This window comes from Lissotriton helveticus, chromosome 5_1, assembly GCF_964261635.1.
Source record: "Lissotriton helveticus chromosome 5_1, aLisHel1.1, whole genome shotgun sequence".
NCBI classification, from domain to species: Eukaryota; Metazoa; Chordata; class Amphibia; order Caudata; family Salamandridae; genus Lissotriton; species Lissotriton helveticus.
The window spans coordinates 1,777,895,526-1,777,923,022 of record NC_136065.1 but is presented as its reverse complement, the minus strand read 5'-3'; the positions used below and the strand labels follow the sequence as shown (position 1 = coordinate 1,777,923,022).

The 27,497-nt window shown below is 44.6% G+C and overlaps 1 protein-coding gene across 7 annotated transcripts in view; it reads left to right on the top strand.

Annotated features, from left to right (window-relative positions):
* The window catches only part of MAP3K3 (mitogen-activated protein kinase kinase kinase 3), a 2,022,699-nt gene that overhangs the window by 104,329 nt on the left and 1,890,873 nt on the right, over positions 1-27,497 (top strand). For all 7 annotated transcript variants that reach the window (XR_013594968.1, XR_013594969.1, XM_078645061.1 and 4 more), the window contains exon 2: positions 3,883-4,004. Coding sequence is in view for 5 of the 7 variants with exons in the window: in XM_078645061.1 (XP_078501187.1) it covers positions 3,883-4,004 (122 nt within the window). In the remaining 2 variants the exon portion in view is untranslated. The remainder of the gene's footprint in view (positions 1-3,882; positions 4,005-27,497) is intronic.

Here is a 27,497-nt window from a genome sequence, read left to right as displayed (position 1 = left end):
ACTTTTTTTTTTTTGCAGCCGCATATTTTACTCCCGTTCCCGCCCCCCTCCCGCTGTCCGTGAGCCCGCCCCCCCTCCCGGCTCTCTGTGTGCCCGTCCCCCCCCCTCCCGCTGTCCGTGTGCCCGTCCCCCCTCCCGCTGTCCGTGAGCCCGTGTGTAAATGCTTGTTTATGTGTGCGTTTGTGTTTACATGCGCATCCGTCTTTGTGCGTGTATGTGTATTTCTAAGCATGCAAGATGAGAGGTACGGTAAGGGTCTATTTTAATGTCTCTGCATCTTCCATCAAAACACCGGACCAGTTTGGTGCTTAATCAAGGGATTTTCAGTGACTGCCCAACTCTAAATCAGGTTGAGTCTCTTTCGCTGGCACCAGCAAGGAGCAAAATAACATGAAAACATGCCATGATAAGTGACTTCAACTCAAAATGTTGCGGAATTCCCCAGTGCTCCTCAAATTTTTCAAAACAGTCTGGCTCTGTGTGTGTGTGTGTGTGTGTGTGTGTGTGTGTGTGTGTGTGTGCGTGTGCGTGTGTGTGTGTGTGTGTGTGCGGCTGGCTCTGTGTGTGTGTGTGCGGCTGGCTCTGTGTGTGTGTGTGTGTGTGTGTGGCTGGCTCTGTGTGTGTGTGGCTGGCTCTGTGTGTGTGTGGCTGGCTCTGTGTGTGTGTGGCTGGCTCTGTGTGTGTGTGTGGCTGGCTCTGTGTGTGCGGCTGGCTCTGTGTGTGTGCCTTTGTGTGTGTGTGTGTGTGGCTCTGTGTGTATGTGTGGGTGCAAATGCAATAGGTCTCACATTTGTGAGAGATTTAGCTAATGGCAATGTAAACGACAATGCCATTTATTTATCTGTTTTCAAAACCAACACATAAATACAAATTTTGTCATTTACAATGCCATTAGCTCTAACTTTTCCAAAGGCGAAACCATTGCATTGTAAATGCTTGTTAAATATTCGGACTCTTTTGGAATACGTGATATCCATTTTCAAATGTAAATTCAGATTTTGGTTGCAGGGTATGATCTGGTTTACATTTTGTGCTATAGAAGTTATCAATTCATTAAATATATTGGATTGTCAAAATGGTTTTAATTTGACTAGCATATGATCATAGGTATTGTTTAGGTCTGATCTAAAGACTATTTTAGCTGTTTCCTCAGCTCCATGTTTTCCACAAAATATCATACAAAAATGCTTACATATACAGAGGCTCTCAGTAACTCTTTTGCCATTTGTATGTTCAGATGTTGCTCAAATAAGATAACCTCCCACCGCAGCACAAAATATAGGTTAGTGAACCATTCACCTAAAAAATTGTTGTATATGAATTAATCTTTAGACGCTTGTATTCCCAAGTGATTGCTAGTCCATATGTATAGTAGGGTGTCGTGAACTATTTCCAAAACACTCCACCGTGCAATGTTGACTCACCAATATCAACCAGCTTTGATATATTTTTTTATTCTTCCACAAAATAAAGTACCAAATATGTACATGAAAATGTGTAGGTTGAAGCCACATCCCATCAGCTTTGTGATTGACATATCGTCTTCCCCAAATTAAATTTTGTAGATACCTGTAGTCTCTAGTGACTGCCAGTCCCTGTGTTTAGTAAAATGTCATAAACTACTTCCGTAATACTCAAGACATTGTAAGTTGCAATGTTGACTCATAATTATCAATTAACTTTGGCATATTTCAATATTGTTATTGAGTGTATCTGCAAAATGTATAAGTTAAAGCCACACTTCTTAAGTTTTATGATAGACAAATAGTTCACCATGAATTATACTGTTGCAACACTTCTACTCCACAGTGACTGCTAGTCCTTTTGTATGTATTTTCGATAGTTGCAATGTTAACACTATCTGTCAGCTCTGGAATATTTATTTCTCCGTTAGAAAAATTAGCACAAGGCAATAGAGTGGCAAGAGTGTATAAGCAAGCAAGTGTTTTGGTTGAAGCCATATACCCTCAGGTTTGTGACTGACATTCAAACAATGGTATTTGTCTTGAGAGGGACCTCTAGTAACAACTTTAGGAAATCCAGAAGCTTTTCAGCTCTTGCACTATTCCCGGATATTTAAGTAATCCTGGAGTAGTTCTGTAGTTGCCATTCTCTATTGGAGTGCACACCTTAATTCCTAAAAAGAAAGGAAACGTTTATTGGTAGACGTCAGTTCATGGCAACTGTGATCTAGTAGTAGTTAATATGTTTATTTATTGCAGTTGTTTGAGGAAAACGAGGAACTTGGTGTGAAGCAGTGCTTTATGTATTTTCTCAAGATATCAATGTTGCTTGCCTTTTGCATCGCGCTCTCTTGAAAGTTTAAGTAGATAACCAGGAAGGGCTATGCCATCATTGTACTATTCTGTGAGGCTCTGTTGGTAGTATAGTGCAACAAACTTTCCATCTCCATTACGCTCTTCTGTGAAGATCTCTATTGGTACAATAGCACAACTACAGATCTCCATCCCCATCGTAATGTTCTGTGAGGACCTCAATTGTTAGTATAGCACAACTGCAGTTTTCCATCACCATTGCACTCCTATGTGAGGACCTCTATTGGTAGTATAGAACTATTGACGCTTTCCATCTTCATTGTATTCTACATCTGTTTAGCTATATAGGGCCAGATGTAGGTGGCTAAATACCAGTCGGTAACGCCGAAATTCTGTAAATTTCAGCGTTACCGACCGGTATTTAGCCATTCCTAATGTAGGTAAGAAATTGGTAAATAAGGAATCAGTAAATGCTGATTCCTTATTGCTCTTGCATTTAAGGAATTGGTAATACCGATACACTTTTTTGTTTTTTGTTAAGTGCCATGTGGCACATATTCATGCCCTTAGGGCATGTATGTGCGCCACATATGCACACATGCACATTTCAGGGGTGCAACAGGGTGTCCTTTTGACACCCTGGCACCCTTGGAAGTTCTCCCGCTATTAGCGATTCGGTAATACCGAATCGCTAATAGTGAATGTCTTCACATTCATTCCTATGGGCCTCCAAGCCCATAGAAATGAATGGGTAGGTATTCCTTATTACCGAATCTCAATTACCGATTCGGTAATAAGGAATATTAAGGAATCAGTATTTTTTACCGAATCTTTAACTACATACGAAATACCGATTCCTTAATAGCGAATCAGTAAAATTCGCCATTAAGAAATCGTATTTCAGAATTACCTACATCTGACCCATAGTGAAGCAATTATCAGGCAATTGTATTCTCCTTAGGGAAAATCTCTTGGCTGTATAGTAAAACTGCAGCTTTCATGGTCCTAAGTTGGTTGCCTCTCATGGTGCTCCAAGTAAAAGGAGGGCCGGCTTTTTATATCTTTGGGTTGTGCAAAAACTCATGGCTCCTAGTGCACTGATAGCATAGGCAGATTATAAAAATTCTTCTGTGGTGAAAAGCAAAAACATGCTTCAATCCATGAATGAGATAGATAATTAAATGTGTGAGAGTCTGCTTTTCCATTAAAAAAAGTTCTCCATGCATTGCAAACAATCAAAAGGCCACATATAAACTATTGAAAAGACATGAGGATAAAATGCTACTGAGGAATGATCTAATATGTGGTGAACAATATTTCAAGCCAATAGTAGAAGACATCTGTATGTATGGAGTATGTATTGAATTCAATATGTTTGCAATAATTGTGCAATTATATTAAAGTTAGGTCTAGTAGATTATTCAGGTCACTAGACCTGCAGATCTAGTAACATTTTTCTGATGTTTCAAGGCCTGAGTTGCCATTGATGGTAGTGAAAGAGAAGGCAGAGTAGTAAATTAATCCTTATTTTTTTGGGCAAAACAGTTGTGTGGGAATGGCATACTCCTTTTGAATATTGATTGTTATAAACATTTTGTTGCTGTAGACGAACAGGAAGCTTTGGATTCAATCATGAAGGACTTGGTAGCCCTTCAGATGGGTCGACGACACCGACTGCCTGGTACTGATGGCATGAAAACCAAAGCAAATCCCAAGTCCAATAACCAGGTAAGGTTTTTTCAAGAATTGAATGAGTTAAAGCCATAATGCAAATGTGGATATTTGTGCATCTTGTGCATCAATCAGTGTGTAACTGAAGACGTCTTCCGCAATGAAAATGAATATGCCCAGAACATTAATATTACATGCACAATTTTTGCAGCATAAAAGATAATTACAGTTGTGTGACATAAGATACCTGTTCTACCTATATGTGTGCAAATCACATATCGCACATTTGAAGCCCAACTAATTCCTCCATCCTTATGAGGTCAATAAAATTGATTCCATTGAATAGTCTAATGTGATGTGTACAGCAATAAATGCTTCATCAAAACAAGTTCATTGTGATGTAATAAGTTGGTAATTCATAGTATTTGAGGAATATCCTTCATCTGTTGATAATGAGTGGACTCCGTGAATCCAAAGCCATTGGCCTTCAGCTGCTACTTTTAAATCTCTCTATATGAAGAATGAGAGTGGGGCATCTAGCGTTCTGTAAAGCAGATTTCTTTCTGCGAAAAGATGCTTTAACGTCTGCACTTCAGTCCAGCAGCGTGAGGATTTGCAGTAAGTAAACTATTCCAAAACCTTCCATAAAAACTTCATTTAAAAGTTATGTTATGTTTATTTATTTATGTTTATTTTTAATGTATTTATTTGTTTATATAGTGCCTGAATCGACCCCCAAAGGGGTATCTCTGTGCTTTGGACGGGCAACAAGAAGTGAAGCCATACAACAACATCAAAGACAGAAAAGAGTAGTCCTAAGCTGTTTTCTAAATTGTAGGTGGTCAGAACATTGTCTCGGGTGTAGAGGTAGTTTATTCCAATAGAGGGGACCAAGGTGGGAAAGAGCCTTCCCACCCAGTCTGGCTTTCCTAACTCGGGGAACCACGAGAGGAGACTTAGATCCCGAGCTAAGGGACCTAGAAGGCAGATACGGTATACATTTTTCGGAAAGATAGGCGAGCCGAGGTTAAATAAAGCCTTATGGATGTTGCAGCAGACTTTGACCTTCACCCGTTCGCGCATTGGAAGCCAGTGAAGCTGACAAAGAACAGGGCGGGAGGCAGTCCTAGGAGGGACATTGAGGACCAATCTTGCTGCAGTATTCTGGACTACCTGCAATCTGCTTTGCAAGGACTCATTAGCAGAAACCAACAGGCCATTGCAGTAGTCCAGGTGACTTTATATAAGTATAAATACAAAGGGAGGTACTAGTTCCTGGAAAGGATGGGGTACAGCCTTTTATGGTTGCACATGTAGGTGTCTCCAGAAGAGAATGAGAGTGTGAGTGGAGGAAGTGATACTCCTGTCTGTTGTGCCCTCACACACCCTTGCGAGTGTACAGCATCATCATTGGGCACTGCTCCTCGTGGGGGTGGCGCTGCAGTCCCTCACGGGCGCTCGTGGAGGGCACTTTGATGGAGATCTTTTAGGAGGTGCCGCAGTTGTGCATGTGAGTATGTGGGGCCTAGTGGTGTGAGTGGTGTACTATCATGTCTAATTGTGAGGGGTCGACATGTTTTGCGCTATGCTATGGTCCCTAGTGGATCCCAGAGCGCTTCATCAGGACCGAGAGGAAAAAATAAATAAAAGGGAGAAATAGGGAAAGAGGCACCCTATAATCCTCCTATACCTACAATGAGGAATGGTTGCTTTGTATCAGACACACGGATTATTCGTGTGTTACTCGTGCAAACCTAATGGAGACACAGAAGGGGGGGGGAGGAAACAAAAGGGAGAGAGATATCAATAATGGGGAGGTTAAATATCACCTCCAATGAACAAGTACTACCATACTGGTTAGTGAAGCTACATACTCAGAACGTAATTAAAATCCACTGTTGTGATGTGAAAGACAGATCATGGTCGTAATACTCTGTACCTTCTTTTATGTCACAGAATCGTGGTTCTGTCAGTTACTCGTGCTGGCTGGTGTGCTGTGATACGGTGTAAGACCTGGCTGCAGACCGGCCGCCTTGGGTCATACCGGTTCATATAATCGGTAACAGTCTTACACAATACGTGGAAGCAGGAAAACCAAAAAACAAAATGTGGCCGTAACTATCATGGCCACAATTATGAGCACATGGGTGAACATGCCAGGAGTGGAGCAGTTGGTACAACCAAAGTTGTATATAGTTATAATAGACTGAACTGGATATATAGCCAGTCTACTGAGAGGTCCCTCTCAGCTGTAGTTTACAGGTAAGTCCAGATAAACTAGAGAGGAAGAGATTAAAATAAAAATAAAAATAGCCGGTATCAGGTGGTGGTGGCTATGCGGTAGTTACTGTATGGTGAGGACCGGTTCGGGGTAGAAGCATAAGATACCGATTATATGAACCGGTATGACCCAAGGTGGCCGGTCTGCAGCCAGGTCTTACACCGTATCACTGCACACCAGCCAGCACGAGTAACCGACAGAACCACGATTTTGTGACATAACAGAAGGTACAGAGCGTTTCGACCATGATCTGTCTCTCACCTCACAACAGTGGATTTTAATCACGCTCTGAGTATGTAGTACCACTAACCAGTATGGTAGTTCCTGTTCATTGGAGGTGATATTTAACCGCCCCATTATTGATATCTCTCCCCCTTTTTTTCCTTTGATTTTTCCTCCCCCCCCCCTTTTGTGTCTCCATTATGTTTGCACGAGTAACACACAAGTAATCTGTGTGTCTGATACAAAGCAACCATTCCTCATTGCAGGTATGGGAGGATTATAGGGTGCCGCTTTCCCTATTTCTCCCTTTTATTTATTTTTTCCTCACGGTCCTGATGAAACTGTCTGGGATCCACTAGGGACCATAGCATAGCGCGAAACATGTCGACCCCTCACAATTAGACACAATAGTACTTCTCACACACGGGTTGAGAGTAGTGGGTATTCATTTGTTCCAATTCCCACTGTATTTGCAGAACTAGCATCTCCATCCCCGTGCAGATATTTTTAGCCTAACCATTTGGACCCTTCAATAAATACGTTTGGGCATCAACTGGTTATTTTATCAACACCACTCACACCACTAGGCCCCACATACCCACATGCACAACTGCGGCACCTCCTAAAAGATCTCCATCAAAGTGCCCTCCACGAGCGCCCGTGAGGGACTGCAGCGCCACCCCCACGAGGAGCAGTGCCCAATGATGATGCTGTACACTCACAAGGGTGTGTGAGGGCACAACAGAAAGGAGTATCACTTCCTCCACTCACACTCTCATTCTCTTCTGGAGACACCTACGTGTGCAACCATAACAGGCTGTACCCCATCCTTTCCAGGAACTAGTACCTCCCTTTGTATTTATACTGTTCTTTGGAGCATCGGTACAGGACCTTTTCCAAGCAGCTCCATGTCCCCTGCTCTTTGAATTGTGATTACAGACTTAATATAAGCGCCTGAGTCAGGGTCTTCCGCGTTGAATCGGGAAGCAAGGGAAAGACTTCACATAGTAAGCCCAGTGTGTGGAAAACTGTCTGAGCAGCATGCTCCTTCAGAGTAAGGGCCTGATCCAGGCGAATGCCTAAGTCCTTAACAAGGGATTTTGGAGCAGGGGGAACACCAAGATCAACTGGCCACCATTCCGGAGTCCATAATAGGGGGGCCTCTCCGAAGAGCAAAATCTCTGTCTTCCCAACATTACATTGGAGGAAGTTTCTCTTCATCCAGTTTTAAATAGCTCTCATGCCAGAGGAGAAGGTCGCCTGTACCGATGGAGTAAATTTATCAAAGGGAAAAAGCAGCTGTGTGTCGTCGGCGTAAGAGATGGGAATGAACCCACACGTCTAAGGAGGTTGACCAAGGGAGCCACATAGATATTAAACAAATTAGGACTCAGATAGGAGCCATGGGGCACTCCCTTAGTCCATTCCATAGACGCCGAACGATACAGGCCAAGAATGACGGTCTGAGAGCGAGAAGATAAAAAACCCGTCATCCAATGGAAAGCCGAGATGTTAAGGGGTTTTATAGAGCTCGCAGCTGCCCCACGCTATAATGCAACTGTCATAAGCAAACCAAAAAACACACCGAAGGAAGTTATGTGGGGAAGAGGTTCGTTTTAATGGCTTTACGGAAGAAAGAATGATTTTTCATATTTCTGATATGTGCTGGGAAGGAGTTTCAAAGCTTAGGAGCACAAACGTGAAAGGAGCGTCCTCCGGCCCGTACTCTCTTAAACCGGGGAACAACAGCCAGGTTCTGGTCCATGGAGCGTAACTAGCGGTTGGGTCTGTAGGGTGCCATGAGGTTAGCCAGAATAGCGGGAGATTGGAGAAACATGATTCTGAGGGCGATACTTAGAGTCTAAAATTGAATACGTTTAACCACTGGCAGCCAGTGTAGTTTGCGGATGGAACTAGCGATGTAACGGATTCTCGGCAGATAAAGGAGAGCTGGGCTGCCGCATTTTGTGGCCTTTGTAGACTCAGTATTTCTGACCTATTGGCCCCGATATATAGGGAGCTCACACAGCCCAGTCTAGAGAGAACTGTGTCCTGAATGATCACCTGACGGGTGGTAGAGTCGAAGAAACCCAGCAAAGGTGTGAGCCTATATAGGAGCCCGAAACATACCTTAGTGTCTGGGTTTGAAAAGAAAGAGCGGAGTCTATCTAGACTCCTAGATTTTATACTGCCGGTTTAGGAGCCAGCAGAGGGCGCAGAGAGGGTGGCCACCAGAGGTCACTCCACAGATGGATGTCTTTGCCCACCACCAGGATCTCCGATTTATTGCCATTGAGTTGGAGACAATTGGCCGTCATCCGATCTGCGATGGCTGTTAAATGTTCCTTAAACCTGAGTGCACCCTGCCCAGAGTTGTCAGATGAGGCCACCACCAGCGGTGTGTCATATGTGTAAGATACCACAGCGAATCCTCTGTTCCTGGCCACTGCTGCTAGAGGTTGGATATAGAAGTGAAAAAGGGTCGGGCTTAAAGCCGAACCCTGCGGAACTCCTTGGTGGACAGCATGTACCTCGGAGCAGAAGGGATGGACAGGCACCTGGAAGGTACGCCCAGCTAGGAAGGAAGTGAGCCAGCCCAGGGCAGAACCGCCAACACCGATGTCCTCCATGCACTGCAGCAGAATCCGGTGGTACACAGTGTTGAACGCAGCACTCCGATCCAATAAAATTAAAGCTGAGGTGCGACCCACATCTAACGTGCCCCTCAGATGTTCCGCTACAGCCAGAAGGGCGGACTCAGTGCTATGACGAGGCCAGAAACCGTTCTGGGATGGGTCCAGCAGGTGGTTGTCTTCTAAAAACTTTGTAAGGGTGGTATTAATGTGGGCTTGGGTGATCTTGGAGACCAGCGGGAGTAGGAAGATAGGGCGGTAGCTCTCTGGTTTGGAGGCATCCAGCGTGGGCTTCTTTAACAGAGGGACCCTGGCATGCTTCCATGAAGTGGGAAGACAGAGATAGATTGATGATTTTACAAAAGAGGGAGAGAAGTTGCGGTAAACATTTCTGGATTAGATCAGGCTTGAGAGTATCTGCAGGGGATCCTGATTTCAATTTATTACAAATCGTGCGCATCGTTTCTTGAGCGAGCGCCGGGAAAACAGAGAGTGCCTGGGCATCGCAGGACCGCAGGGAGGGGTTGGCCGTAACCTCAGTGTGGGGCAAAGTTTTATAAATGTCCTTGACCTTCTTGATAAAGAAGGCCGAGAGACTCTCGTGCTGCTGATTGGAAGAAGGAGGGGGTGGCTTCTGGTTGCCCTGAGGATTTAAGGTCCTTGAGCAAAGAAAAGAAACGTTTTGCAGGATTGCTGCTAAGTCTGATCTCATTGGCATACTAAGCAGGTCTTTCCTTGTGGATGGCTCTATGATAGTTCTTTATAGCTGCACAATTTTCAGGATAGGGTCAAAGTCTCGCCTCCATGCCTGTATCAGCCTTTTACAGCTTTTCCGAATTGAGGCCAGGTTGTCAATTGTCAATTGTACCATGGGCTGGACAGGGCATTACAGCTCTGAGACCACCTGGCAGGAATGAGAGAGTCAAGGGAGTGTGTCAGCCACTCCGAAAGGGTATTCTCCGCAGTGTCTGGGTTATTATTGAAATTAAAATCTGATGTTGGGGTAATGCGCCAGCTTGTCTACCCAGAACTTGTACACCATTTTGCTTGTCATCTTGTTGTACCACCAGGATCACCTTGTATTCTGCCAGTCTGATTAAACGGACTCTCATCAGATGATAGTCACACCTGTGCAGGTGTTCTGCAGTATTTCATAAGCACTTCATTTGGCCAATGTAGTGCAGTCAAAATCAGGGTAAAAGAAAACCATATCAGTTACTGCAAGCACTCGATGAAGCAATGCCAATTAAAGAAAACTACAGTGAAAAAGAAACTGGCTTTCACTAATGACACAATGTTGAATCGGATGAACATCTATAGGCTTTCATAAAGCTTTTAATGAACAGTTTGAGTAGTGGACACACCTTGAAATGATGGCAATAAACTGCTGTTCCACGTCATAGACAGTAACATCCTACAACATTATTTCTTCTGTTACATTGGAAACTGGCACATTCAATAAGTGGATGTGAGCTTCTACTCTTAAAACTCTGGGATGGGTATGTAGAGTCGATATGTAGTTTTGGAAAGTGCAGCGATATAGTGGCATAATTCTGAAAAGGGGAAACATATTTCTTTTTGTAAGAAAAAACAAATAAAACAGGCAACAAGGCAGAACCCTGTGCAGGTTGGGAAGGAGAGCAAGGGATGTGTGTGTGTGGGGGGGGGGGTCGGTGTCGTAGAGAGTGCACTAAAAATGAACAGAGTTGTAACTGACAAAAAGGTATCCATCTCCAATAACCTTAAATCTAGTAATGTGCTCCGTACATGTGGTTAATGAAGTTAGATCACACTCATGAAGCCTTTAGACGTATTTTAATTCAGCCCACTGAAGTGTGACTTTTCCTCCCATCGCCAGCCTCCGCATAAACTGCCTTCATTTCAAACATTCTAACTGAACATTGGAAATAAGGTCCTGTTCTATCAATAACAATAAGAGATAGAAATGTAAATACATGCAAACATTGATAACTTAACAAAATGTAAACATGAGCATTTCCTCATAGGCATTCGGAGAAATGCACAGGAAAAAAATGAAAGCAAATTAGAATAGGGATGATAGAATAAAGCATACAAATAAAGATCAACCAAAAATACAGCGTGTAAGACTCAAGGTAATCCCATCACATAATCCTGCATATATGCAGGAGTCTTTTATTCTCTCTGAACACCACGATCCCTTCTCTCACCCTCCAGTGCTCCTCCGACATAACTAGCACCATCAATCCCTTGTCCTCTTCTGTCCTTGGATCTAGGTACTCCCTCTCCTGCCAGCATACTACTACTAACCACCACCGATTTACCATATTTGCCTCCCTTTCTGATGCAAAGCTACTTATGTCTGTTCCACTTGCTTCCATTCTCCAACACAGCACACACTTCCTTGACCTCGAACAGACTACTAAACTTGAATAGACCTCTGGCAATGCGGCCATCTTTGACCTTCACCCAGTCACCTCTTTGAATCTTCGAGACTTTACACCTTTCCAAGGTACTCTCAGTTGCTCACTGCGTTCCAACCATCCTGGAACACATTTAGTTCTTGCCTTGCGTACCCTCATAACTTCAAACGGAGATCTGTTGAGTCCCTTGTTGACCGTGGTGCAATGTGCCCAAAGAGCTTCCTGGATCGCTACAGACCCATCAGTACCACTCTGCATGGCCAACTGTACAGTTCCCTTGATCATGCGATTCATCCTTTCTGTAATGCCATTGCCTTGTGGGTTATAAAAAGTTGTACGATGATGCTGAATACCATGTACTGTTTGAAAACTCCTTCATTTCGCAAGAAGTCCTATGAAGGATATGCCCATCAGACTGATACAATGGACACAGAAACCTGTCAATACATAATATAGGAACTGTGACCCTCTAGGATTATTTAACTGACTCATTGGGGCAAGGGCAATGGACCTCTTATCAGGTTCCCCATCCCCCTTCTTCTTTTGATATTGAAAACCACTCTTAAATACATAAATAACTACAATGTAAGAAGTCAACTATCAAGAGAAAAGACAAACTTGTATTATTTCAAACATAAAACTTTTACGACATTGTAAAATCTGATAGTAAGAAATACTAAGATTTCTTTACCATACTGAAAGATGCAACGTAACACTGCTTGCCGAACTGCGGCTTCAGCCTTCCATGAAGACTCCAAACAATAATGTTTGGTGAAGGTATGAACATCAGCCCATGTTGCTGCTCTGCAAATGTCTGGTAGCAAAACTCCAGCGAACAGGGCTGTGAACGTGTCCACTTTTCTTGTAGAATGCGCCATAACCTTTGCTGACAATAGTCTTCCTACTTTGTCATGTGAAAAAGCAATAGATGCAGAAACCAAACGAGCAATATTGCTCTGTGACAAAGCGTAACCTCTTTTAGCCAGAGCAAATGATATTAGAACCTTGTAGGATTTCCTAAAAGTCTTAGTTCTGTCTATATAAAACTTTGAACTTTGTCTGACATCCAGAGAATGCAGGGCTCCTCTCAGCGCTGGATGAATGGTTTTAAAAAAACATATTGTCAACACAATTGGTTCATTGAAATGGAACGATGTGACTTTCAGAAAGGTTCATCAACCGGAAAGGCTTGAATTTTGCTTAATTGCCTTGCTGGAGTGAGGGCTGAGAGAAGGGTTATCTTCCCAGACATATATTTTATGTCTTCCTTATGTATAGACTCAAACAGACTTTTCATGAGCTGTGATAGAACTCTATTTAACTGCTAGGTCACTTGTTGAATCTTCAAAGGAGGAAAGACTCTGAAAAGACCTTTTATGAATTCCTTAGTCTATGAGACCATTTAGAGACTTTTGCCCTCTGTCTACGAAACCTTGAAATTGACGCCCAGTGAACTGTAATCGAAGTATGTGCTAGGCCTGACTTCGCTAGATGAAGTAGGTGAGGTAGCAACTGTTCAGGAGCAGACTTAAAGGGAGGTAGATTATTATTGACACACCAATAGCAGAATCTTCCATTTCCCTTGGAGGATTTACTTGTAGCATTCGCATGGGACTGCTCAAGAATGCATTTATATTCATGTGGAATATTCAGCAATCTGCACTCACTGTCGTAAGGAGCCAAGCTCAAGTTCATCAACTGAGCGATTGATGGGCAATTTGACCGTGGTTCATGCAAATGAGGTTCTCCAAAGGTTTGAACGAAATGTGCAGGCATTTTGATAGGAGAAGAAGCTCTGTGTGACAATATTGCCTTGGCCACACTGGAGCTATTAGAATGAAGCGGCATGGTTCTTGCTTCTTTTATCGAATAACTGTGGGATTGAGAGAAAAAGAAGGAAACGCATAAGCGGACATCCCTATCCAGGCTAATCGAAATGCATTTCCCCAATACTTTTTCTGAAGGAACCTGCTTGTGCACATTTTGCGTTTCTTGTTTAGAAGAGTTGCAAACGGATCCAGATTTGAGGTTCCCCACTGTTTAAAAATCTGAAGTAACTGCTGCCGGTTCACACCTTCTCCCAGTCAGGAAGAGCCATCTGTGGCAGGAATCTTCAAAAGCCTGGCTGCCTTTGGAACGCGACCCCAGCCTCTCCTGATAGGATTAGGCCTCCTTTCTGTCCTCATCGTCTTCTGGCAAAAAGACAAGCCGGAAAACTTTGAAAGAATAGGAAGTGTGCCAGACTCTGCCAACTTCATCCCTCAGGTGCTGGAGCGAAGGTGAAGCACATTTTTCATTGTGCACAATCTTGAAGATGATGGAACTTCTCCAATAATGGTTAGGTCCCACTCCGACAGGAGGTGGGCATAATAGAGGGAGTAGACACTGCGGGTAAGGGGCTCATTGGCCACTATCTGTCACTCCTTTGTAAATGCCCCAAAATGTATTATTTAGGTGGCGTCCACAGATCCTGAACTTAGATTCCAAGAAGACAAGAAGACGAATGAAGAAACACTGTTGGATCCCAGATCTGCAGACCTCGTGGGGGTCAAGGGGCGCAAACTCCTGCCTGCCACCATAGAACTCGACAATCACCATCCTCCAGCTGGTCTTGTCGCTGTGTGGCCTCCACAAATCTCAGAGGGTCCCCACCACTTCGCAAATTGCCAAAGAACTCCTTCCAGATAGAGGTAGTATCTCAATGCAGCTGCAAGTCTTCAAAAACTGCAAAGTCTGGCCCAGCGTCTTCGAGCTCTCCAGCTTGATCGACATCTCCAAGTGCCTTTTGAAGGTACATTTGCTCTGGAGGGTGAGCCCGGCCGCAGCACCAAGTTTTGAGGCCCCAGAACCCACCAGAGCTGCAAGGCACCAGCACCTGGGGTACTAGACCCCTTGCTGCAAAAACTTACAAGGCAGAGTCCAGGTGAACTCCAACTTTACAGCCAACCAGCACCCGACGAGGGACTTCAGGACTCTGGTGACTCACCTCAGCAGTTGCCCGGCAGCCCCAGAATCATCCCTACAAGGTGCCAACTCCTGACCGCGAGGTGCTTCTTTACGCCGTTGCCCAGCCATACATCTTCCCTGCACCCGTCCGGCCGGTGCATTTTCAATCCAGCTGTTCCCTAACGGCCCTTGCGACCCTACTCTACCATGAGAGCCTTCAGACTTGCCTGCAAGTCCCCCTTTGCTTTACTTTTGAAGGTTACCCCTTGTCTTCGTACCGCGCCTGCTACAGAGACCCCTGTTGCTACAGAGAACTTGGCTGTGGCATTTTGGACATTAGCCTGAACCTTCCGATTTCTAAAGGGTTAACCACATTAACAACTGAATTGCATTGCTTTTCTACCTGCTTTTTCCTTCCTTTGGAAATGTATTGTGTGTAATTGTGCACAACTGTGGTTATTGCATAAAGTGACCAACCCCCTCCCACTCTCCGATGTGTGTTCAACCCTCCCATCTCCCTCTTTGTTTTAAACCCCAACCACCCTCCCGTTCTCGGATATGTTTTTAAACATCCCCATCTGCTCTCCATAGCGATTTTAAACCCCCAATACCCCTCCGCTCTCTGTAATGTATGCAAACACCCCCACCCCACTAATGCTCTCCTTTGTACTTTCAAACAAGATGAAATGTACATTAGAGCTGTGTTCTCCCTAGTGGGCACCTTCCTCATTAATACTGGACAATATTATGAAGTGTCTGTTAAAGTTGAATTTTTAACAATGAGTGCCTCTGATATTTGTACCCGGGGCTGTGATGAAACTAGAGCATTCACCCGGAGCCAGAGCAGCTGAACTCTGCATGAATTCTTACATTTTGAAACAGCACTTCGGAACTTGTTTTAATATATTTTGACTTCACCCTGTCGTGTGAAAAAATAACACTGCCGGTTCTCGGCCCTCGGCTACCGCTTTAGTTAACATGCTGGTCATTAGCTTTGTTGGTTAACGTTCTCATACAATTCAACAGTAAATTGAAACCTGGGTGCATTTTATTTAAAAGTAGAAATGTAATGTTAACATAGCCTTACAATGACTACCACCCAAAACCTAGTACAGACTAAAATACTAATACTGCGCCTTGGGAATAGGACCTTCTTAAAAAATTATTAAAATAATTAAATAGGCCTCCCACCATCACGAGAATAGGATTGTGCCAGAGATCATCGATGAACTCAGTGCCTCCTTTGAATCTCCCCCTGAGATTACACATGCATTTACCTGTTACTATCATAACTTATACACAGACCCATCTTGAAGAGACCTTCTCCGCTCGATTCCTTTATGACGTTCCCTTGCCTTGCTTTTCTCGGTCCGACGCTAGAACCCTAGACAAACCATTTTCGGTTGAAGAAGTATAGGCTACATTATCAGCAGTGGCACCTGGGATAACTCCCAGTCCCGACAGTGTCCCAGCGGAAATTACCTGCCACTCCGAGACATTCTGACCCCACAACTCCTTGCCCTTTATAAGGAGGTTGGGGAACTGGGTGCCTTTCCCACAGAGCTGGTTACTGCCACGATTGTGGTGATCACAAAACCTCCATTTACTTCATGTGCTGACTATCCCCCGATATCCCTAATCAACGGGGAAGAAGATCTTTGCGATCCTACTGGCTGCCTGACTCAAGCAGGTCCTCTCCACATTGATACATTCCGATCAGTGTGGTTTCATGCCGACACACAACACTGCCTTAGTTAAATTCCCGGGGGCCTGGCCCTGGCCCACTACCATCTCTTATTCCCGGATTTGGCCTTGCTTTTTATAGATTTTGAAAAGGCTTTTTACACTGTGGACTGGGGCTATTCCAGCTGGTTGTTGGCAGGAACCGGGTTCGGCCCTCGCTTTAGCGGCATGGTCGGAGCACTATATTCCAATCTGACCTCAAGAGTTAACATTAATGGAATCCTCTTTCACCCTTTCCCCATAGGCCGAGGAACCAGGCAGGATTATTCCCTATCCCCACTCCTTTTTGCGCTTGCAATTGAGCCTCTGACCCAACTCACCTGAGTAGATGCCCAGACCCATGGATGGAAATGGAGCACTGATGAAGATCACATAGCCTTGTACACGAACGATGTCCTGCTTTACTTGCTGTACCGCGTATAGAAGGGGGCTTTCTGTCCCCACCTTTTAGATTGCTTTGGTGTGACTTCGGTTCTTAGGGTAAACCCGTCTACATTGATACTGGTGCCTGTGGCCTCCTCCCAAGACTGCTTTGACTGGCTTCAAATACCTGGGCATCTTGGTCACACTGCACCTCGAGCTTGCCTGGTCTCTCAACATAGAACCCCTTACACAGAAAGTTAAAGCTGACTTGGTTAGATGGCAATCCCTCTTGCTAAATGTAATGTGATGCATCACCCGATATAAAATGATGATTCTACCTCGTTTTCATTACATCTTTCAAAACCTGCCACTCCTCATTCCGTGGAACTGTTTCCAGACCCTGGATAGAGTTACGATGTCCTTTCAATGGAACGGTCCTAGCGCTCGCCTTGCATTTACACATTGACAGCAGGGCCCCTACGACGGCAGATTGGGTATGGCCAACCTCTATCTGTATCTCTTAACTTCACACCTCCAGATTATCCATGATTGGTTTAATGGGGAATGGGCAGATCATACATATCATCTGAAGCTAAACCTTATGAGATTCCCCAAACTTCTGTCTATTTTGTATGGTTGTTCCGTTCCTAACGCCACACCCTCAGTGACCAAATATGCCCTACAAGCATGGAGGGCAGCTTTAGGGCACACCCGCTGGGACACCAAACTCACACAGCGAACACCACTCTGGTTGTTGAGGCTCAATAATCAAGCCCCTCGGGATCGGCTCGCTGCTCAAAGTGGTCCACCTCTTGTTTGCCTTAAATCCGATTGCTATAATAGCACAGATTATTCAGGTGATCCAGTGAGGGAAGGAAGGGCAGGGAACTGCAGGGAAGGAGAGCTGTAAAACATAACGTATGAACTTGTTTTATATATATATATATATATATATATATATATATATATATATATATATATATATATATATATATATATATATATATATATATATATATGTATATATATATATAGATATATATATTTGTTGAATGATTAAAGATCATCAAAATTCTTCTCAACTAGTATATATGTATTTTTTTCCTGCAAAAGAAAGCCCTGGATAACCTTGTGTCCAAGGACAAGAGTCCAAGTACTCCACTATCTTCCTTCCTCAGAGTAATACTGTTAAGTAAAAATACAATTAATCTACCTAAACGTGTACTGGTAGATTTCCCTCTCCATTCCCATAATCTTGAATACCTACCAAATTGAACAAGAAGACAAGACTCGGAGGGATTGAACCAACCAGGACTCAAATGAGGCCCTGCTAGGATATCGAAAAGAGAATACGAAAGAACTAATACATTTTCTAATGGGTAACAGATTTGTGTCATGGCAATCAAGGAATCCGTGATTATTCATGTTCAGAGCCGCAACTTCCTTTTGTAAAGTTCATAAGTTCCCTAGGACTGTTTTTTTATCACAGTAACGAAATCGATACAATGAAAGTCTATCAAAATATTGCAGGGAAGACTTGATCCTTTCACACTGTTGTTTGGTGTTTTCTTTGGTACAATTCACAACTGTTTTACTCCCCTCAAATACCAAAGATTTCAGATACGAACAAGTTATCCGGGCAAGGTGAAGAATACTCACCGAACCGTGAATTGTCTTAGGAATAACACCGGCAAATACTTCAACTCAAAAATGTTTTTGGACAATAATGGTGTGGTCTGGGATTCCCTAAAAGCATTTTTACGAGGCCTTATTACATCAAAGGTATCTTACAGACGGAAGGAGTACAGGATAGCCGTGGCCTCTATAGAGGCTGATATAGTTAGAACTCAGAGCGAAATCGATACCAACTTGGCTTCTCAAACGTCCCAGTCAGACCTTTTGACATGCCTCAACAATGAGTTACTCTCTTTAAAGGCTAAATTAAGCTCAGTTTTAAACCAGCAGGTTCAAGAAAGATGGGATGCTAGCAAGATCGCTCATTTTGAATATGGTGAAGGCGCAGGGAAGCTATTGGCATGGAAAGCCAAATCGGATCAAGCACGTAACAACATAGACCTGATTAAGATCAATGATGTCCCAATATCTTTGGACTTGGACATAAGAAAGGCTTTCAGAGATTTCTTCCAGGATATATATCAGGAGGATAAAAGAGTAGAACCGGGTCTTATCAGGGAGTGGCTGAATCAAATCACCCTTCCAGCTCTATCAAGAGAACAGAGTGAATCCCTGGATAGTAAGATCTCAGAAGGGGAAGTCAGCATGGCCATCCAAACTGCTAAAAAGGGAAAGGCGGCTGGGCCCGATGGTCTACCAGCCGAGATCTATAGAGCACTAGAGCAAGAATTGATCTCTTTTTTGACCGTTTTATTTAATCAAATCTTATTGGATGGTATTAGCCCGCCGGCATCCTGGGACAGTGCGTCTATAACATTGATACTAAAACCCGGAAAACCCCCTACGTCATGCGGTTCATATAGACCCATATCGATCCTGAATGTGGATTATAAAATCTTTACCACAATACCTGCTAAAAGATTAGCATTGGTGGCCCCTGAAATCCTTCATTTCGATCAGAAGGGTTTTGTGAAGGGGCGTCACCTTTACGAACTAACTTATGATTTAGTGGGGGCGATTGATATGGCTGGGCTGGGTTCCCTTCCTCTGGCGATCCTCACTTTGGATGCAACCAAGGCCTTTGACAGGGTGAACTGGGTCTACCTGTCGGAGGCCTTGGCCAAGTTCAATGTGGGAAGGGGAATGAGGCGGGCAATTGATCTTATATATCAGAATCCTAGCGCTCGTGTCCTGGTAAATGGTGCCTTGACTGAACCATTGAACATCTCGAGGGGTACAAGGCAGGGCTGTCCTCTCTCCCCGCTTTTGTTCGATCTTTATATCGAACCATTTGCCCAGAGTTTAAGAGATAATAAGAACATCTTACCATTCGAGTATAAGGGGTGGGAGAGGAAGGTGGCCCTGTACGCCGATGACATCTTGGTATATACATCAGAGGTACAAACTGCACTCCCAGCTGTCCTTAAAGCAGCCTCGGAGTTTGGTGAAATCTCCGGGTATGAGATTAATGCGTCAAAGACGGAGATGATGATGTGGAACGTAGATCAGATTCCAACAGATACCTTAATATCCCACGGCAATAAGATGAGGTATCTGGGGGTTAACATTGTCAAGGATATTAATCAGATCGCCAAGATAAACTTTGATGCTGTGGCTAAGGAGTGCCGTAAATTGTTACAGTCATGGGCACATCTTCCTTTATCTTTTTTAGGTAGGTCCAATTTATTTAAGATGTCCGTTTTACCTAAGGTTTCTTTTCTTTTTAACACTATCCCGTTATACTTTGATCCTGTATTAATTAATAAATTGCAGTCTGACATTAATTCTTTTATTTGGAATAAGCGTCTTGCAAGGATATCTTGGAAGAAGCTTAGGAGGCGTAGAGATAAGGGGGAAATCGCAGCCCCAGATTTTCAGACCTATGCCTGGGCATTCCAACTGTCCCATGCCAGAATGCTCTTAAAAAAACCCATCTGAGCACGGGGTGGGGTCTTTGTATTCCACCCTCCTTACAGGAGAAGGTGTCAGCCAATCGGGGTTCTTGTTTAAATTTGGAGACCCGAAATTTTAAAAAAAGATTAAGCTGAAGATCCTACAGGGAATGGCTAAAATGTGGGCCCAGCTAATCAAGGCGATTAAAATAGGGTATTACGGCAGTCGGACCCCGCTTTGGGACCTCCCAGAAAGCCCAGATTGGTTGAATGATTGTCTGGTGGCCCCGATTAAGGAAGCTGGGTTGGCTGTATGGGGTGATTTATTTTTGGAGGGTGAATTATTTTCATGGGAATACCTGAGAAACATTATAGGCCCTAACTTTGCCAGGTTTAAGTACATACAAATATCTAGCTGGTCCCATGCACATAGCTCCAGGCCAACCCGTGGAACCAAACTTCCCCTAGGTGGGCATAGCCAGTTAATATCCCTTTTGGTTGATAAATCTCCTGCCAAAAAAGAAATCTCAACATGATACAAACTGATCATAGAAGAAAGAGAGGGTTTTTTTCACTTCCTGACGAGCTTTGGTCTTCCTCTATGGGAGACAGCAATTTGCAAGAACTCTGGACCTCATCTTGTGAAATCTTGTGGGAGGTTGTGAAACCATCTTGGCTTCGAAGAAACCACATCTTTTCCATGCATAGAGCCTATTATTCCCCTCTAAGGCTATCAAAGTTCTCTTTGGGTAGCGTGGTGGCATGCCCTAAGTGTGGTTTAGCGGCCGCTTCGGACTGCCATATGTTTTTTGAGTGTTCCTCCCTGACCGCATTTTGGGAAGCAATAAGTAAAACCCTGTCATCGTCCTTGAACTTGAACATTGTTATTGATCTCCCACTTGTCATCTTTGGTATCCTGGATGGTGTTCAGAGTCTGGAGAAGAAGCTGGTCTTCTATCTAATTTTACTGGCCAGAAGGGAGATATGTAAGACATGGAAAGACTCTCTACCCCCTACAATAGAAGATTGGTTCACTTCCATATTGGCTGTCTCCAAGCTAGATCTGGGAAGGGCCGGCAATTCGAACAAAAGAGCGTTTTGGCACCTATTAGTGTGGGCACATTAGCATCTGTTTTTTTTTTTTTTTTTCCCGGGTCCTATGATTAAGCCACTAAAACTAAATCCGGGGCCTGGCACGAGTGTGGCAAGATTCTCCACCTTTCACTGGTTTTTGTTTGATGCCTACAAATGGTTGAAGTTGGATGAGCTGAGGGTAGAGTACAGTTGGACAAGCTAAGCCCTGCCAAATATTTCAATCTGAGACAGCACTCCGCTTGTATACCATTGGATTTCATCATAAAAGCAAAACCAAGGTGGCAAATGAGGACAAAAAATAAATAAATTTTTTAACACCTTCCCAACACTGAAATAAATGTCCGCTATGTTTAAATGGACAAAGCCTAGCGGTGATTAGAGAGTAACCTTGTCTCAGCCATCGTTTCAACAATCCAAACTTTGTATCGGAGTCTTCTTGTGGGAAAGGGTGCAGTGCACCAATCAAACGCACAGCAGCTCTGCTTCAGAGATCCGACAAGAATAATCTGCAGCATGCTGAACCCGGAAGCTGCTTTTATACTTCCGGTTCAGCAGGAATCATGGGTATTGTAGATCAGTCTCTCAGACAGTCTCCTCCCACCAAGTCATCAACTGAGAATACAACTCCTGAATGACTCTGGAAGGAACACAACATAGGTAATAAGAACATTCTCCACTGGCACACTAACGCTTTCTTACTCGCCTCTGATGTCTTTGCGATGAATGTGTAACACTGGCATGGTACCTGGTTGAGAGAGGTAGCGTATTTACAGGGTTTTGGACTAAGGGACCTTACTGGGATCTTGCACCCTGGAGACGTCTGGTCGGGACACATATGCACTCATATCAGGAACTTCAAACCACATATGCACAGTTTTATAAATACATTCAACTGAGACATGCACTTCAGTCGCATCTCTCTCAAATTGACTCACTCCCATAGTTAAGTCCACTAAAGGCTAAACTTTTGATGTGTGATTTGGGCAAAGGGGGAGTCTCATTAATGTACCAAACCTTGATCATTAATACAGCAGGCACCCTAGACCACCTCATGAGCTGATGGGAGGCATGGCTGGGGCCTCTTGAGGTTGAATATTGGCATATCGCACTGATGGTGCGGAGGATGATCACAACGTCTTCCAAGTTACGCCTGGTCTAAACATACAACTTATATAGTACCTGTCTCTCTCCAGCTCTGCTCCACCGGGCGGGACTACTTCACAAACCCTCATGCCTTTGGTGTGGTGCTGCTCATGCTGATTTTTATCATGTGGTTTGGTTGTGTCTCTAATTCAAAGGTTCTGGTTTGCAGTGGTAGGAGAGTCAACCGAGGTGCTGGGATGGAAGGTCCCCCTCTCTACCCTCATGCTTCTACTAGGTGTCCTTGTGGGTATGAGGGCTGACTTAGAGGGACTGACCTTATGGTCGCTAAACGAGATAGTTCTGTCTGATGGAGGTCCCCTTCACGTCCCACTCTTCCGCCATGGTGCCCGGGGTGGATTGGTGTGCGCTGCTGCGAAACTGGTCTGTGAGGCCAGGGGTTGCCCCCTTAAACATGGCCGAGTATAGAGGAAGTGGTTGGGCCAATAACTCCATGGTACTGCATAAGGGTGGGGGTGCTACTGTCGCTTCTGAATTGTAATGATGTGGTGTATTGACTGAATGCTAATGCCTTGCAATCCCATTATGTAATTTTCTTGAATAAGCCAAGTGTGTCTTACAATGTTCTTTATTCTCATGGCATAAAACTCAATACAAATCTGTTGATCGATAAAATAAAATTAAATAGCTTTTTAAAAATTTGTTATAACAAACCCAATTTAATGGTAAAGTCAGATTTCTGATGTTTATTAAAGAAAAGTAACTTTTAGAAAGCTACCTTTTCCCTGGATGAAGTTCCTGGAGATTCATTTGAATTGGCTGTCTGGCTTCTCTCCAGCAAATAGCTTTGCATAGAGGTGAAATGCCTTCCAGTAGCAAACAGTAGACTGACCTGAATGGCCAAAGATGGCTCCTCTGAATCCGAACAAATATGCAGGGTGTACAGTGTCAAATCCTGCGTGACAGGTCTGCTGGTTTCACAATAACACCTGAGCCTCACTTAAAAGGGCAGAAAAAGGTATGCCCCGACAATTCTTGTGGATCCATTGCCTGGTTGCTAAAGGACTCTGCTTTTGTCCTACCAGACTTCTGTCTGTAGGTACAATGGCTGCCCCAAACTAGATTTTAGAATTAGGTGTGGGAGGATACTAGTATTACCATAGTACCCTCCACACACAAACACACACACTGCCCTCACAGCCCAGGTTTAGTGTAGCTGAATACTTTCTCCATCTTGAAAGTGCCCAGAGGGGATAGGGTTGGCCCAGGAACATTTACCCTATTGGTTATGGTCACCTACTATCTACTGCCAGGCATAAATGTGGCACCTCCAAGCAACACCTTCAGAAAATGTCCTCGACCTGCAGGAGATAAGAGCTCTTGACCTGCTGTCTGTTAACTGAGAGGGCCTGCTCCTTTTTCTATCCAAGACAAAGAATTGAGTCCAAGGGTCATTAGGCTTTCATCCTGTTCAAGCTACAAGGATACAGCAAACTACAAGAGACCTATTCTTGGAAGTGTAAACTACTGTTGGTGGCAACTGACCTGTACTGGACCCTGCTGTTGGCCTCTGCCTTACACCCTGTGAGTTTCTAAGAGCTGCCCTTGTTGTCCTAGGGCCCTTTAGTAGTTTAATTATGCGGTGGATTGGAATTCAAAGTACTACATCAGAAGGTAAAATCTTAGACCAGGATGAACTTGGTCGGTGTATTCGATCAATGCTCCATCGAGGATAACCGCACATTGCGCGTAGGTCCTGGTCTACCGCAATCATTGAATATCATTGCTGCTTTGTGCTTTTTTGGCTCAAATCCTGCTTAAAATGTTTGGCATTTTGTTGTTAATTTGTTTATTAAAGTTTACTCTAACTTTCCAATGAGGTTAAAGATTTTTATTGTTTTGAATTTAATTACTTTTCTGGTACAGCATAAATATTTTACACATTGCCATGAGTTAAGACTGTCAGCTATGTGCCATAACTACCAGGTGGTTGAACTCAGGTCTACTTATTGACTTTGAGGGTTCACCCATAGAAGAGTTGTGATAATTCCTTGAGGTAGGTAGTCACCCACCCAAAACAATAATCCTGTTTATTTGTTCTATAGCATAAGATTTAGTTTCTTGCCAAGTGTAGTTTTTATTTCCAAGCCAGCAGTTTATTGACCTTTTGCTCATGTTGTAGTGGATTTGCTGGACATTTAGTAATTTATAAATTGGCATGGTTCTCTGTATGTTCGTTTAGTTCCTGTCTTTTTGCTCTGTCTCTAATGACTCATCTCGTTGGTAGTCTTTTGCTTAATTAATTCCCTTCTCATGAAAGCCTTATCTCTGTCTGCAATCACAGCCCAGGTAATTCAGGCTGTCTCACTGTCTTTCAGATAGTTTGTTAAGGCCTTATGAATGTTAGATCTTAGTACTGGATCTCACAATGCGGTTTTGTCCATTCTCCAAAGTCATAGGGTTGCATTTAATGGGATTAACGCTAATGTCATTGTAACTGGTGACGTGGTCAGATAGTATTTGTAGACTAGAAGTTGTGTTCATTACTGAGTCTTGAGTGTTGGAAAGATATGAAAAATAATTGATTCTCAAAGAAGACCTGCGAGTAAAAAGCGTAGTCTCTCTCACATGGGAACACTATATGTGTATCAAATTCAAGTCGGGTTTACCCTCCACCAGTGAGAGATGGACAGCTATGTTTTGCCACTGTTCGGGCATCTGTCAATACCGAGCTCAAGAGCCACAGTGAAATGACCTTCTAGTATCCAATTACTAGTCCGATAAATGGTTATCATTGGAAATGGCAGGCAATAAAAAATGTCTTTACTGTTGTTGGGACGGAAGACTGACATTATCAAGTACAAGTGTCCAAGGACTCCACTCCACCACCCTGCCCTCCTTCTCTTTAAATGAAAATTCCTGGGGGGCGTGTCCAAGATGGCACCCATTCAGTAGCACCCTTACGGAGCTCCGCCGCACAGACACCGACACACGGGCTAGCCGTTCGGTGGTGCCGGCACAAGGTGTGGGGGCAGCTCGAGGTGCTGATCCACGACCTTGAAGCCCAGACCTAAAGCAACAGAGAGGCGAAACAAACCTGGCATGAACCCGACACCCGTGCTGGCCGGGCTGCAAGATGGCTGCTGGGTGGCCTTGACCGGGACTGGAAAAGAAAGAAGATCCAGAGGCCCACAGGCGCTCCGGGGCACAGCTGGGGACACAGCGGATGCCTGTAGGTGTGAGGGCGGCCACAGATTGGCCGAGGTAGGGGTGCGAGACTAGCGGAGAGACTGCTGGCCGTGCTGCGTTCTGCCCCTCCCCTCTACCCCCACTTTGGAACTGTGCCGGGGATCCACGAGACTTGCAGACCGCCCGCTGTTTGTGGCACCTGGAAGAGCGCGTGGGCCTGTGGCCTGGTGACAGCTCGGCGGCAGCCGATTACTGCAGCATCAGCCCCCCCGGGCCGGCCTGAACACAAGATGGCGGCCGGGCAGCACTTCTGTAGACATAGGCTGGGACCATACTCGATATCGGCGGGTGTCCGCATGCTGGTAGAGCAGAGAGAGCCTACGTGAGGGAGAGCAGGATAATTGTGTGTCGGCTCCCATGTCTTGCAAAGCAGTCTTTTGGTGGGGCCCCCTGGTCAATAGACTATTCACACACCGGACAGCTGCTAGGAGGCGAGAGAGCCCGGTCGATCAGGCGGAAGCCCTGCATTATAGGGCACAAACAATGAAGGCATACTTCTTTATTTGGCCACGACCCCTAGTGATGATACCTGACGAGACTGGCTTACCAGACCCTCTATAGGGGAACACTAGCTGAACTGGAGTTCCTCATGCCAACGCGCTACCGGGCTGGGAGCTCTAATCGAGGGGACGCTGCAGGCCCAAATGGACACATCACAGAAGAGCACACCCTAGCCCACCACCGCTTAGAAGTTAAGAGGCACTGGACAGTATTGAGGTCACATGAAAGGAGGGCAGCAGCAACAGGAACAGATTACCTGGGAGCCCCCTCCCTTCTCACTCCTGGTTATCAAAGGCCCTGGACAAGGTAACACCAGATTAGTGACTGAAGGGAATTTACACAGCTTTGACCCCTAGTGCCATACTGGAGGGTAAGCTGGGAGATCTGTCGGATTGCTGGAAGCGAGGACAGAAGCAACCAGGAACACACCTGAGAAGAGATGCCAGTTACAATGACCTCAACCAGCAAAAAAGGACACCACCGTTAAAGACCTCCTCACCAAGGGTTCCACCAAGTGGGCGGGGCCAGCCCCAGGCCTGGCTTCTCCAAAGTCATGCCACCTCTGGTCTTGAAAGACAAGATGCAAACGAGGAGGCCTCTATCACACGCGGATTCTTAGAAGCCGCCTTCAGCAAGCTGCAAGATGATATAGCGACCCTGAGGACAGAGGTGACTAAAGAGGTCAAGGATTTACGAAACGAGATAAGCAAACTGGAACACCGACTAGACTTTGCGGAACACCGAGTAGACTCTGTGGAACAGTCTGGTGATGCCAGAGAAGAAGAGCTGGAGGAGTGCTACAGAGTGATCCTAGAACTTCAAGACCGCAATGCTTACCTCAACTATCATCTGGAGGACGTGGAAAACAGGTCCCGCAGGTCCAACATCCGAATTAAGTGCATCCTGTTACAGACCGATGCTGGCCGCCTGGAGGAGTAGGTCCTACGATTGTTCTGCCATATGGTTACGGAGCTGGAGAGGAAGGATCGCCCTCTGGGCCGTACGCATAGGGCGGGTTGTTCTTTTCCGGCGCCCGGCTCCCCACAAGACATTCTCACATGCCTCCATGACTACTGAAACAAGCATTTGCAATGCAATAGGTCTCGTGTTAATTAAGTTTGAGCTATTGGCATTGCTAAATATTGCAACACCAATTGCAACAAAAGTCGATAAATTGTAGGCCAAAAAAAGTGTATTTATTTTTGTAGCAATGGTGGCTTGCTGCGCTATAGATGAATATGTTTAAAAGTAAAGTGCGCCATACTGCGATTGCTACAATAGTTAATTGTGGATGTGTTAACAATTGATGTGTGCACTGATGGCTGGTGGTGTGTGTGCCTGTAGAAATTGTGCACTGATGTTTGGAGGTGTGTGTGCCTGGAGAAAGCGTGCACGGACGGCTGGTGGTGTGTGTGCCTGGTGAAAGCATGCACTGATGGCTGTTGGTGTGTGTGCCTGGTGGAAGCTTGCATTGATGGCTGTTGGTG